At 42.4% G+C, this 15,206-nt stretch overlaps 2 protein-coding genes across 2 annotated transcripts; one reads left to right on the top strand and one right to left on the bottom strand.

Moving 5' to 3' along the window:
* Window positions 1–866: 866 nt before the first annotated feature.
* Window positions 867–8,523, bottom strand: PKNH_1013600 (CCR4 domain-containing protein 1, putative; the record flags this gene model as incomplete). The annotated part of the gene is made up of 2 exons (XM_002259582.1): window positions 867–1,841; window positions 1,975–8,523. The coding sequence occupies 2 exons, from the start codon at window positions 8,521–8,523 to the stop codon at window positions 867–869; spliced, it is 7,524 nt and encodes a 2,507-aa protein (XP_002259618.1).
* Window positions 8,524–12,335: 3,812 nt separating this feature from the next.
* Window positions 12,336–14,384, top strand: PKNH_1013500 (zinc finger protein, putative; the record flags this gene model as incomplete). Its single annotated transcript, XM_002259581.1, has 1 exon — window positions 12,336–14,384. One exon carries the CDS (start codon window positions 12,336–12,338, stop codon window positions 14,382–14,384), a length of 2,049 nt encoding a protein of 682 aa, XP_002259617.1.
* Window positions 14,385–15,206: the final 822 nt, after the last annotated feature.

Here is a 15,206-nt window from a genome sequence, read left to right as displayed (position 1 = left end):
AAATATACGCTGCGGTAGCCGGTGACGGACGCGTGCGTATACTAATGATGCACTTGGACCAACACATACATGCTATATACACACACAAGGGGAAGGGAATGGAAGAGTTACGTGGACATATTCAAAAGGAAAAAACACACGTGAAAAGCTGTTTAAAAAAAAAAAAAAAAAAAAAGCACTCACTTTAAAATTAGCTATATTTAAAAATGTATCCTAAACACGAAAGGGAAGAATTCCTAAGCGTGTGCCAGATGGGGAGCAAATATACAGCATACAGGGAGGGAGAAACGTGCCATATGCATGTACATATACACATACACATATGCAGATGCACGAGCAACGTTTTACCCCCAGTGCATTCACCACTATTTGTATTAATTTATTAATAATGTAAATAAAATTAATTACAAAAAAAAAAAAAAGAGAAAAAATTAATACAGTGGGGTGATGTTTGAGGCATGGTAGCACTGTTTGATACGATAAAAGGGGCGTCATCAAAATTGGCCACGTTAACCGGGGGTCAAAATTTTCTGCTACCATCTGAATTCGCCAACCGACGGTTTGAAAATGAAAACGGTTTGTATAATGTGGGGAAACTGTGATTGGGCAAGAGAGAGGGGGGGGGTTCCTTCGAGGGTGAGATAAAGTCAGAAAGGATCCTTTTTTCAGCGTGGCTACTTGGTCCACGGATGAAGACCTTCATTCATTACGAAAAGGTAACATAGCACATAGCATTCATACGTTTTTGCATGCTTCTTGAGATTCATAACGGGGGAGGCGACTTGAGTCGATGTAGAAAAGAAAGGTGAGAGGTAGTAAGCGCGCAGTGAAGCCCTTACCCACGCACTGTACAAGCAATCCGCGAATCAGTAAATCTTGAACTCGAACTTGGCGATGAGGGGCAAGTGGTCGGAGGGGCGAATGGGGCTCGGTAAAGCGCAGTTCGACAGTTGGTAAATGTGCGCCTCTTGCATTAGCTGATTCTCATCAGCAATATTGACGGTGGAAATGATATTCAAGTTTTCGTCATTGTAAAAGATGTAGTCCAAGCACCCTATAAAGTTCCCGGTGTAGTTCGTAAACAAGGGCTCGAAAATCTCCATTTTGGAACTATACTCTTCGGGGTTAAGTTTCTGCGACAATAACTTGGATATAGCATAAGCTGACTTCAAATTTAAGTTGTGACCAAGGGGTAGATCCGTCAATAAACTGTACTTGTCTGAACTGAAGTCTTCATGACTCCTGCTGCATGTTTTTTTATATATTAACTGATAAACAGCACTTGAAGGAGTACTGTTAAAATCTCCACATATAATTAAGCTTGGAATCGTTTCATATTTTTTTATAAAATTTATTCTCAAGTATTCAACTACCTTTACTAATATTTGTGCTTGCCAAATTTTCACATAATTGGCTTCAGGATTTGCTACAATATGAGTGTTGGCAACTATGATGAGATTTTTATTTGGCTTTTCCACGCCTTCCTCCTTACTGTCATACATTTTTGAATACTGCTGTATGTATTCGAGCAATATGACCAACGCCACGTTATCTTTCAATAGTCTCTTCACCAATGAAGGGTTCTTCTGGACCTCCTTTGGCAATGTAAACACTGATGCTTCCTTGATGAGCTTGCTAAACTCTAAAGCGTAAGTCTCCACAAACTTCAACTTTTTTTTGTTGTAAAAGATAGCGCATCCGTCTATGGTGTATTTTCCTCCCCTTCTCTTTCCAGAGGGGGACGTAAATATTTCCTTCGTCTTCTGTTTGTATACGCCTTCGTAGCCAAGCTCGCCCAAGGACGGTTTGAAAAAGTCCAGAAAGTGTTCGTTCTGAATTTCCTGTGGAAAAAAAAAAAAAAAAAAAAAAAAAAATAAGGTACATGGTAAAATGGAAAAGGGCAAAACTTAAAATATGGTTATGATTGAGCAAAGGTTAATGATGGGGGGGGGGTAATAACCATGCGAGACCCACCTGTAGGCAGATGATGTCCGGACTGTTGTTCAAAATTTCCTGAATGATCTTTGTCTTGCGATAGGACCAGGCTAGCATGTAGGGATCGCAGTGGGGGAAGGCTTCAATGGTGCCGTAAATTTCAGCCAAAACATTCCATGTCATGATGGTGAACTGGTTGTTTACATTGCTCACAGTGGAATTCTTAAAACATGTTACGTTATAATTCGGGGAGATAGTCACATTGGGAATGCAACAGCCCGTGATTATTTTGTGATAGATGTTGGGGTCCCTTATGTTGTTCCACACTTGGTCATCCAATATGTATATTTTTTTCTTTTTCCTCTTCTTCTTCTTCTTTAACTGAAGGGCATTCTCCTGGGTTGGCTCGATTTGATTCTTTTCCCCTTCGTGTGTGAGTTTTTCTGTGGCGTCTTTGCTCTCCACTTCAGCAGTTGCGCTTTCACTAGGGCTAGTCGGTATGCCACTTCTGGCACCTTGATTCGTTTGCCTATCCTCGACGTTTTCTCCAGAGTCTCCATTTGCAGGCGCTGCCACGTCCTTCTCCTTCAATTCTGCCCCCTCCTCCTTCGCTTCAGCAATTGGGGGGATTAATCCACTTGTCGGTTCTCCTTCATTCTGTACACACATGGCTTCATCGTTGCGCACAAAGGTGTCATTGATGCCCCCGTTGTCCATACCATTAACGCCAAAAGTGTCCATTCTCTTTTCGTTTCCTTCGCTTTCTTCATTTGTGCCGTGATTAAGGGCACTCTTGGTTGTGTACTCTTCCTTGCTTAACTCCTTGCCCTCCTCTCCTGGTGAGCTACTCACATTATTGTTCTCATTCAACGTGCCGTCAATAGGTAAGGGCTGCTTCGCGTTTGCCTCCGTCGACGAGTCTCCCTTTGAAGTGAACACCGTGTTCGTTCCCGCATCGTTCTGGTTAGGCGTGTCTGCATCCCCATTGGCGATGCCACTTCCGTCGGCCAACTGCCCTGAGTACGGGTCTTCCTCTTTATGGTTACCAGCATACTGCATCTCATTCAAGCTTCCTACCTGGTCTGGGTTCATCGTATCTAACTCGCTCGTCTGGACATCTGCATAACGTGCACACTCTGCGGGGCTTTTCTTCTTTCCTGGGTTCTTCTCATCAGAGGAGGACAAGTTACAATCGCTGCCCTCGCGCACATCTCCTTTATGAAGTTCGTCAACAGCACCAACTGCGCCAACAGTGCCTTCTTCTCCCGCCTGACTGCCATGCTCACTGCTGTCCTCGTCGACACTACTACCTTCACATTCGTCGGAGCTGGTTGTCCCGTTCTCCGATGACATGGTATTTTTATCCAGCAACATAGTCTCTAGCATTATTTGATGCCCTACATCCTTCAAGCAAGGGATGTAGTTCCTTTCGTTGTTAATTATTTCCCACTTTTCCATGTCCGGGGAGTTCAGCAATCCAGATTGCATCAAGGAATTGTAGTGTTTCTCATCGAATTCGATATTTTTTTCATAATTTTCCCAATCGAATGGTGAACAAGGCACACCATAGGTATGTAGATTTGGGTGGGAAGGAATATTAATGAGACCATTGCTTCGATAATACTTGTGCACATGATCAAATCCTTTCATGAAACATTCATAGGAGCAAAAGCATCTAAAGGTAACAGTGCATTGAAGACAAGCAATTTTTTGCGGATGGAAGAAGCAAACGGTTCGAGGAGGTCCTCTACTCCATCTGTAGAAAATATTAACTGTTTTTCCTATGGGATTGTTCTCATTGTCTTCATCGTCATCGTACAAATGTCCATACTGGTCCTTTATGATAACAACAGGATGTAGCTCACAACTCTCCACCGGAGTTATAGGTTCTTTATTTTTCGTGGGTCCCCAAATAAGTTCGCACCTAATAATTTCGGCCAAATATTTTTTCTTTTTATTTTCGAGGAGGTTAATTTTGTCTATATTTATTTTAATGTTTTTAACTTGTGTTCTTTTTTCTTTCTTTACCTTCTTTTTTATTGTATCATGTTCTTCTAGGCACTTCATGTGTTGGACACTAGTACCCGCACCACTTGTTGAAGTTGCGATAGCAGTTGCGATGGCTGTTGTCAATGCGCTCGCAGCATCGTTCTCCTTGATCCTTTCTGCCATTTCGCCGCTATGTATATATTTTGCTATTCCTGGAGGAGGATCTTCCAGTACGTAATTTACCCCCCCTCTATCGGGCACCATGCCACTTCCGTTCCCTTCCTTCGATGGTGATGTCATTTCGTACTTTCCACCTTTGCTTTCTAGCAACTCTTTATTTTTATTTCTTTTTATTTTATTTCCACTTGCGTTTCTGGTCCCCCTCCTCATGACAGTCTTTAAGAACAAATTCGACGCCTTCTTAAATGTATCATTGATGTAATTCATGCCGAAGTTTCCCTTGGAGCTGCTCACTGTGTTGTTCATGCCACTCAGGAGAAGGTTATTCTTTTTTCCTACTATACTGTTCAGCATGTTCGAGGATGTATTAGTAAGCTCGTTTGAGTACTGATTCATGTTATTTATAGAAGATGTGCCTCTGTTATTGCTCAGTGCAGATGTCATTCCTCCGTTTAGGTAATTCATAGGGAGGTTGTTCAAATATCCATGGGGGTAGGACTCTCCGCTAGGCCCAACGAACGTTTCCACGTTCTGGGGGGGGAAACTCTCCCCATTGGGCGAGGCGAAATTGTCTACACTGGGGGGGGATGCAAAGTTATCTACATTCGGGGAGGCAAAATTCCCTATATTCTGGCCACCGTAATTGTCCAGACTCTGGTTTGCAAAGCTCTCCATGTTGGGGTTCATGTAACTATCCATGAGAGGATTCACGAAGTTATCCATGTGCGGGGAGGTGTAATTCTCCATGTGAGGACTTGCGTAGTTATCCACATTCTGATTGGTATAATTGTCCATGCTCTGGTTTCCGTAGTTATCCATGCTTTGGTTTGGGTAGTTGTCCACGTCCGGATTTACATAACTGTCCACATTAGGATTAGCATAATTGTCTCCGCTGGGGTTCACATAGTTGTCGGCGTTTGGACTGACATAGTTGTCAACGCTCGGGTTGGCATAGTTATCTACGCTCTGGTTGGCATAGTTATCTACGCTCTGGTTGGCATAGTTATCCAGGGCTGCGTTCGCGTAACTATCCATAATTGGGTTCACATAACTGTCCATGACTGGGGTACCATAGTTGTCCAAATGGGGGCTCCCGTAATTGTCTATGTTAGGGTTCAGGTAGTTGTCTATGTTGGGATTGGCATATGGATCCACACTTTGGTTTGCGTAGTTGTCAATGTTGGGGTTGGCATAATGGTCTACACTTTGGCTTGCGTAGTTATCCACGCTCTGGTTTGGGTAATTTTCCAAGGTCTGCCCGGAAAAGTGCGGTAAGTTCTGCCTTGCATAACTATTCATGCTTCCAACTTTTCCATTATACATAACACCTCCACTGTCGTATAGTAAAACATTGTTCACGTAATTTTGGCCACTCAGTATGTCCCCCATATGATTCTTGCTACTATTTATTCTGTTATTGACGCTAGAGTTGGACTTGTTCGTCTGGAAGCTCGTTCCGTTTAAGCTCCCAACATTATTTATGTTGTCATTAAGGTTACCCTCACCACCACCCCCACTGTTGTACACCTTGTTCCCACTGCTAACCATCCCGTTGCTGCTGCTTAGGACATTGGTAACGTTCGCATAACTGCTGCTTAGCAAATTATTATTTTCTCCGTTCAACAGAGGATTCATGTTGCTGCTGCTCAACATGTTGTTGTAGGTCCTGCTCCCCAATAGGTGGCTCTCATCCTTCAATACGTTGCTCACGCTGTTGCTGCTCCCCAAGTTGCTGCTACTTACGTTGCTGGGGAGGTTATAGCTACCTACGTTATTGCTCACTAGGTTACTATTCCCCATGTTACCATTCCCTATGTTATTACTTCCTATGTTATTACTTCCTACGTTATTACTACCGAGGTGATTACTCCCCAAATGGTGGTTAGCCATATGATACGCAGACAGATTATTCCCCCCACCACTACTTCCACCAAGCGCACTCCCCCCTACCTCACCGGCGTTGTTAAAAATATTCATCTTGGAGCTCATGCCCAGATCAACTCCGTCGCTGGAAAAGTTCAACTTATTATTAAAGCTTTGCAAATTTTTGCTATTGGTATATTTCTTCCCTACATTATTGGTACTGGAGTGTATAATATTACTAGGCGTTCTCTTATCGCTCCCTTTGGAAATGCCGAGACGATTATCCTTACTGCTGAGATTCAGGTTCATATGATTATTTCTGTTGGTGCCAATAACATTGGTATTTTTTACGTTCACAACGTTGTTGTCCTTGACATTTTTCACCTCACTGTGACTGCTCCATGTTTTGTTGTGGACATATCTCTTGCCACTCTCATGGTCAAGAAATTCAGACATGGACGTCGGGTCGAAGGAGCCCTTGTACTTATCATATGTGCTGCTTAAGTCTTGAAAATGATAGTTCCCCATTTCTTGTGATTTGAAGAAATTTTTACTCATGTGGAATTTGCCGCTCAGTGATAGGCCCCCATGATTACCAAGATTGCCTGTACTACCAATGGGACCGGAGTCGCTACCGTGGCCACCACCACTGTTGACATTGTTATTGCCTAACTTGAACATATCATTTCGAGGCTCCTTCTTATAGTTGAAACTTTTGTTGTCACTGGAGTCCATCATGTAGCTCCCACTATTGTCGCAGTAGAGATCCAAGTGGACTTTATTGAATGCCCCCCTTCTGGATGTGTTCACGGTGGGGATGTCACTTCTGTTATTGCTGTAATAATAACTGTAGTGTGGGGAAAAATTTATCGAGTTGTCCATATTTTTATTCTTCCCAATTACACCAGTTTCCATGAGTAACTCATTTTTTATCATTTTACCATCTCCTTGATCGAGCAGGCAGTTTGCATTCATACCTGTGAGAAAATCTTCCCTTTTGTTTTTCCTGTTGTGTGGAGAATTATTCTTCCTGTTATGTGGAGAATCATTCTTCCTGTTGTGTGGAGAATGATTTTTCTTATTCTGCCCTGATTCGTTCTTTCTGTTGTTCCCTAGGTCATTCTTCCTATTGTGGGGAGACTCCATCTTTTTGTTTTCTCCCTGATCGTTCTTCCTGTTTTGCGGGGAATCCATTTTCTTATTTTGCATCATTTCATTTTTCTTGTTTTGTGGCGAATCATTCTTCTTATTTTGTGGTGAGTCGTTCTTCTTGCCTTGTCCAGGTTCGTTTTTTCGATTTTGCGGCGATTCGTTTTTCTTCTCCTGGTGTTGTTCTCCCTTCTTGTTCCTCGCCTTTTTATTTTTTCCGCTGTTTTTATTATCCATATTCAGGATGATGCTCGGACCGCTATTCAAGCTGCTACCCATCATGATGTTCATACTGTTGCTTGGACTGTTACTCGGATTGCCACTCACGTTGTTGATCATGTTGCTATTAACCACGTTGTTCTGGTTGCTAATGGAGAGCGGGTCCTTCTTCTTGTCGCTCTCCTCTTGATCGTTGAGGTCAAACTCCTTCATTTTTCCCTTAGAAATAGATTTATCCTTTTCCCTTTCGCGTTCCTCGTTTTTTCCTTTCGCCTTATTGTCTTTGTTTTTCTCCTTACTTTTCCTCTTCCCCCTTTCCTTTTTCTCCTTTCCGTTGTCTCTTTTACCTTCCAAAGAGCCTTCCTCTTGGCTACTCATATCCTTCTGTACATGTTCATGTTGTTCCCCTGGAGTTGCCTTATCGCGCGCATTATCTCGGGGAATATATCTGCTGCTGTTGTCGCCCCACATCTGGTAGTAGTCCTGGTCATACCCCCCGTCGTAATCTTCGTCATCATCATCCTCTCCATCATCCTTATTTCCTTTCCCTTTTTTCTTTTTCTTTAAATTTTCTTCTATCCTCAAATTCTCCTTTAGCAACTTATTCAACTCTAGAATGTTGCTTTTTCGAATTTTGATGTCCTTCGACATGTTGTTCATGTTGCCCTCCTCCTTGGTTGTATTTTTTTTATTTTTGTTAAATTTGGGCTTAAATTGCTGCGTATTTTTAGGGGGTTCTTTTGAGCTCTCCCTATGGATACTCATCCCGTGACCGCTAACCTTGTAGTTCTTCAGAGTGTAAATACTCATCCCGCCTGGAGTCTCCTTCTCCTCCATCCCGAGCATCTTCTTCATGTCTAGGCCTCGATCGACAAAAATGTTCTGCCCATGGTCGGAACTTTTTTCACCCATAGGGGAAGAGGCCGACAAGGACCCAGTGACATTATCATATTTTTTCACCGTGTTCATGTTCTTATCTAGAATACTCGTTGGAGTATTGATGTAGATGTTAACTCCTTGGTCCTTGAGCACAGGTGTTACACCTTTGCTATCTGTGCCGCCCCTCTTCCCATTTTTCTTTTCCTCTCCTTTGGCATACATGGTTTCTTCAAATTTATGGCTCAGTTGATTATCATTACTTTTATTCTTTTGAAAGAACATGAAGTTCCCCTTTGGGGAGTTATCCATGGTACAAAATTGAGGAGGGAAGATAACTATTTGTTGGAAATGCACAGCGCAAGCTCAGGAACTGCGTCCCAACACATGCACGTACCTGTGTATGCAACAAAAAGTTTCGCTGATGCGTCCCTATTCGGTAAGGAGGAACAAGGAGTCAGTGTTGTATGAAGATTACAAGCGTTTTTCCTTGCACTACATTCAAAATTTTGAAGGAAAAAAAAAAAAAAAAAAAGGAAACATGAAAGGGGGGAAAACATGAAAAGAAGCAGACGATGCTCATCATTTGAATAGCACATTACACGTAAAACTCTCATTTTCTGATGGGCTTCGTTTCTCAATATACCCTAAATGATTTTATAAAAAAAAAAAAAAAAAAAAAAAAGAAAGAAAGAGCAGCGAAAATTATGAACAGTTTACATTTTCATTATATATATACATGTATATTTCTGTTTCCTTCGTGAGATCCACGAATACACACATTTGGTTAATTATGTGTGCGCGATGGTACGATCAGCACCAGTCTGTACCAACGCGCTCGACCAACGCATGGCGCATACCGGTGTAAACTTGTACCAACATACGCAAACACACGTTCGCACACACAAAGCTCTCGTAGGCAATAAGGCATGCGGTTTGTCTGCATGTGCCCGGAGAATGCAACTCATAAGTTAAGCATCGTAACCGTACACATGCGTAAATGTTACTGTGGACATACACACGTAGGGGCAGAGTAGGTACTTCTCCCTCGGACTTAAGAAGAGGAAGCAGCAAAATGGGTGTACACGTACACGGGGCGACGAGCACAAGAGGTTGTACGGCGAGTTGTGCTTCGAATCGTAAGGGGCGCACGCCCCAGAAGAGGTATGTTAAAAGTGATAAAGCAAGGGGGCCGAATAAACGTTCGCACAATTTTCAAAAGGTTTAAATGAGTCATGCGTGCAGGGGTGCATAAGTTGACACATACGAACGTACGGATGAATGACCTAAGGTACGAGTATATGCGCACATATGCATCGGAGCTTGGCATGTGACCGTTGCTACACTCACAGATAGGAATAAGTGAGAGGAACAGGGCCGTTGGTACATTCACCCATCGGTATATGCATACGCAATACTTCCTTTACTCGTATGCGAGCGTGGATGCATGTGTAGTGGCATGCACGTATATGCGTATTCATTCCGAAACGTACTTCCATCCGTACTTTCAGAAGTACCCTGTACGCACTTTCAAACGTACGTATTGTGCATCCGCCCGTACGCTGACGTACATTCCATTCGCCCCTTCGTACATTTCACATATGTACATAATTTAAAACGAAGAGGTTACACAAAACCAGTGAGTTCACATACTGGGTTAGCACGCGAAGATAAATTTGGTTATATATATATATGGGGGAGAAAGAAATAGGAAAAAAAAAAAAAAAAAAAATGCAAATTGATCAAACGCGAAAATCTCCTTATAGTGCCACTCTGCTTAGAGTTCATTCAATATATAGTATCACAGTGCGCAAAGAAACAATGCACAATATTTTTTTTTTTTTTTTTTTTTTTTTTTTTTTTAATTTTTTTTTTTTTTTTTTTCTGGAGTAGCAATTACTCCGCAGGAATTATTTTTGGAGCCTTCGCTCCACCACGTTAACACATAGAAGAGGAGCGTACACGTTCGTGCACATCTGTATGAAGGGGATTCATGTAGCCTAAAGTATACGTCATGTCGCATGGAGGAAAGCGACGCGTACGTATGCGCATTAGGAGTATTTTACAGAGTGGAATATGTGAGGAGAAATCTATGAATTCTATGCACATAATACTTTTTGTCCGATGTTGATGTGCTTAGCACGCGCCGATGCATCACCTGATCGTTGCGTCACACCTTGGCAGAGGGAAGTATAACACCCTCCTACGTTAAACAAGGGAGTCGGCAACACGGATAAGGGGGCAAATAAGCTTTGATTGAACGCCTCGTTTGCAAGCCGAACATAATTTGAAAGAATAGCTTGTATGCATTATTTTTAGGTGAGTCCGCACCCTCTCTCTTCTGCCTAAACCGAGAGCATGGGCGATAAAAAGTTCCTTGGCCATGTCATGCCTCCGGAGGTGAAAATTTACTTAGTCTCATTATTCCAACCACCACACCCTTACATGGTTGCACTCCTAGGGTAATAATAAATCCGCGCAAACTTCTCCACACGGGGGAAAACACAAGCTATCGTTTTTTTCATTTTAGTTCGCCCTAATGTACAACATGGCTATACGGATATTTGTGCAACGAAAATTGTAGAACCTATCGTATTGACGTACTTCCATGGCTACCTGCGTAAATGTGCGCATCGGGTGAGAGTCAGCTATGTATTAAAAGATGGTCTGTCGACACGACTTGGCCGCGTTGGGCATATGAAGCAGTTGGGATTTCAGGAAGGGAAGGCGTATTTTTGTGAAAGCTACAAGGAGCCGCTTTTTTAAATTTGCGCACGTGAGATATGCGGACAAAGGTGCAATGTGCAGTTGCAGTGCGACAGTGTATGTCCGGTGGTAAGCGGGATAACGCACTAGAGCAAGTGTGCGAGCTTGGCAGAGGGAGAAAAATGTCTCGAAAATGGTGCAAAAATAGGGCGAACAATTGTACTCAGCGTACAAGGAAATTGATAACGTCTTTTTACATAGGCCAAACCGCGGGAAAAAAAAAGAAAAAAAAAAAAAAAAAAAAAAAAAACACGTTTCACGACCCCAAATGTCCATCACTGTCTCCTCTTGACAACGGAATATGAACACAGCTAAGCTACTTTTACGGCCTACTTACAACCGCCTCTTTTTATTTCCCCAACGGGATATAAACTTTTCCTCCTTACTATGAACTATAATTTGCAAAGCTATGTCGTGGGGTTATCCAACTTTCAGTTTTGCATTCTTTGGGAGCAGTCTGAACATATATTTTTTGTCTTATATCTGACGTGAAGACTTTACCATAATTCGTGAAGTACCAGGGGAAAGGTGTTCTCAAAAAAGGACATTCAGCGGGTTTTTTCTCAAATCTGTTATTACTATGTGTGAATGGAGGTACAATTTCCAAAGCATTTTTTTTTTTTCTTAATACAACACTTGTTTTTTTTAGGCCATTTCTTATGTATGCTTATTTTTAGCCATTATTAGGGGTATTCTTCTTTGTACCGCTTATCATTTTGACCTCTTCATTCTGCTTAAGTAACCAATAAAGCCACATTGAAAGTACAACTCGGAGGAGAGGGTGCAATTTATTTTTTACAAAATGAGCTCTCCTTTGGTAGGATAACCTTCCTTGGGAAGGGACAGGGATTCCTTTTCTTCCACTATTCCCCTTCGATGTAACATCACGTATTCGCATCCCCCCCAGGAGTACCTTTTCAAAGCATCACAATTTTTCATCACCCCGTTAAGTGTCCTCTACATTCGCAGGGAAAATACACCCTCGCATAATTTACTGAAGCATGAGAAAATCCAGAATTTTAAAAAAAAACATGTGATTTTTTTTTTTTTTTTTTTAATTTTTCTTCCCCACGTGAAGAAGGTGAAGAAGGGGGGGGAGCGCCTTTTAGGGTAGTGATTACCGCAGGCATATGCGTATGGTAGGTGACCCTATCCGGTAGAAGGAATGAACTGACAGGCCCAAGTTATCACTACGATTGAACCGCGAGGAGAGTGGAACTTCCCAAGCGTAACTACGGTAGAGATTTAGGAACATTTTGGGAATCCTCTTTTGTGGGATTATCCAGGTTGCTCTCTTTACCTACGAGCAGAGCGGCGTTTACTGTCGAGCTAGTCCACTAATTGGGGGAGGAGCCCAGATGAATGACCCTTTGCCAAGTGAAGCAACTGGGGTAGACCGGCTAGAACCCCAAAATGAGGAACTCATAAATGTTAGGAAAACATTTTTGGGAGAAGAGGAAGATGAATACACGAAGAGCAGTCGTCAGTATTTAAGAGACCAGGAGAACTACGTGAAACGAATAAAAACGTACAACGTATGGGTAAAAAAGCCTGCACATCTATCTTCACTCCTTTTGGCTAGAAGTGGGTTTATATGTGAAAATGAAACCACCATAAGATGCGAAATGTGTAAATGCAAATTTGTGTACGAAAAGGACACGTATTCCATGTACACAAGAATAAATGACTTGTGTTTGCTCCATTTGAAAAATTGCCCGTGGAAAGGGAAGTTAATGGATCTGCAGATTCTCCATCTCGATGGGGAATCTTTAAAAAGGGAGAACCTACTTAGGGAGTACCAAAATGTTACCACGCTCCTGCAAAATGGTACACACGATGTGCCATATATTGACATAAAAAAAACGATTAGCGACTTTCTTCTAATTGTTAAAAAGTATCTAACGAATGAGGACTCGAAGAAGAAGTTTCTTCTCTTCAATTCTTATGTAGAATTATTCAAGAGCCACTATGTGGAAATATTTCAGAGTCACAAAAATCTGGTCGACCGAGGAATACAGCTTATTGGAAAGAAGTGTAAACATTTGAAGAACCACCTTGTGGATGAAGCCTTTCTGAAGAGTCTGACATACGACCCCCTAGATGTACACACATACATAAACATCGTAGGAGATGCGAATGACAGAACACAGAAACTAAGCCACCCCAATGAAGACCTCAATATGTACTTCAAAATTGTAAAGCAGCTGAAAAATTGTGAATACGAAGATATCAATATTTACAAGCTAATCGCCTTGTTAGGGTGGACATATAAAACTTCTCCGGAGGGGGAGGACCCTGACGTCTCTTCCCACATCCTCTACTGTAGGTACTGCTTTAGGGAGGTTAATTTGGCTGATTATTCTACCCTTGCGAGAAAGCATAACAAGTTGGATTTGTTCAAGACCATAGATATAGAGCCCTCCGGGGAGGCCCCAAAACAGTCGCTAGACGGTGCGCGGGACGCGCTGGAACGCCTTACTGGGTTGGCGGATGGTTGGATTGAAACGGACGAGGAGGAGGAATCCCAGGAAGGCGAAGAAGGCGAGGAAAAGGTGGATGAAGAAAGGGATGGCGAAGTAAGAATGTCTGCGGGAGAGGAGGCAAGAGGAGATGAGGCAGAAGTGGAGGAAACAGAAAAAGGAGTGGTAGAAAAGGAGCAGGAAGAAATTAAGGGCGTAGAAGAGAAGGGTGGAGAACCACTGGGGGAAGGAAATAAAAGCAATGAAAAGGAGGGTAACGGAAATGTAAGCGAGGACGCGAACATTGCCCCCAATGAGGAAGGCGGCACAAAAGACCTTCCTGACGAGGGCAAAAGCGAAGACCAAGAGAACGCCGAGGAGCAGGAAGGTTTTTCCTTCAAGTGGAGCATCAAGCAGTTCTTTCTCCCAAAAAAGAGCACCGAGAATGAGGATAAAAATGAGAACCCTGATGACAACTCGCCAAGTGAATGCTCCCCGACGAGCGTCAACCAGGGAGGATTAGCCCAAAATAAAGAAGGAAACGCGCCATGTGCAAGGAAAAGAATAAAAAAAAAAGTGCAATTGGAAAATATACTTAGTCGTGTATTCCTCGAGATAAGTAGGTACACTGAGGACGAAAATTTATTTAGCAAAGCTGAGCATGATTGTTACGTATTGAGAGGGGGTCCCCACTTGGCCCATTTGGATAAGGAGCGCACGACAGCGGACATCGGTACGGATGGGGGCAACTACACAGATAATACTGTGGGCTCAGATGAAACAGCTGGCACCACACGGAAGCGAACCATTCGAGCGTTTAACTTGATTGAGAACCACCGAGCCTTTTGTCCATACATGACAGAAGACTTGTACTCGTTCTCTAAGATAACGAAGCTCCTGTTCGAGTTGGTCATGTCAGAGTTTCAGCGACGATACGTCATGAGGTAGCAGGGGTAAGAAAGAACACCCTTGAACTGCATAAAGTTAGACCTTCCTTTTATTAATTAATTATTATATATATATATATATATATATATATATATATATATATTTTTTTTTTTTTTTTAAATTCGGCTTCCATTTGTTCCACTGAGATGCGTAACACACATCTTCGTTGCTAAATGAAGGGATGGACATTTCACAAAGCATCCAAAAAAAATGATCAAAAAGGAATTTCCATTTGTTTAGTAATGCTCTTGGTCATGTACCACGAGGGAAGGTTACTTTTTTGTTTTTCTTTCTCTGCTTAATAACCGTACTTTGCACGAGTTGTTTTTCCCAGGCAGGGGTTGCAGCACATAGTTTACGTACTAGTATATAAAAAGAGGGGACCTCCAAGCGTCCGCGTGGATAAATATGCATATCGACGGGGTAAAGAGAAAGCGCTAATAGCAGAATGATGATGTTGGTAATCGATTAACCAATTTGGCATTTGAAGAAAATGACAATTTTATCAAAGGGGTAAAAACTTAAAAGCGAGGGTCCGCAGCTGTTCGGGTTGGCGAAGAGGTCAAACGGAACCTGTGACACCTTATCACAATTTCGAATTGGGGACGCGTAAGCGTTTTTAGGCCTTATCAAACCTTTGCGCACAGGTACTCTCGGCGAGGGGCATACTCAGAGGGTATATTGCCCCTGTGCACACATATACGTATATACTTATGTGGTGACATGTGGGCAAGAGTACTCGCCAGCTATGCAAATTAAAGCGGCAAAGGGATAAATCCCTTGAGGGGAGTAAATTTATTCAAAGGGAGTTTTTTTTTTTTT

The sequence above is a fragment of the Plasmodium knowlesi genome, assembly GCF_000006355.2.
Source record: "Plasmodium knowlesi strain H genome assembly, chromosome: 10".
NCBI lineage: Eukaryota > Apicomplexa > Aconoidasida > Haemosporida > Plasmodiidae > Plasmodium > Plasmodium knowlesi.
The sequence above is the reverse complement of the archived record's forward strand: the minus strand, read 5'-3'. Positions and strand labels throughout refer to the sequence as shown.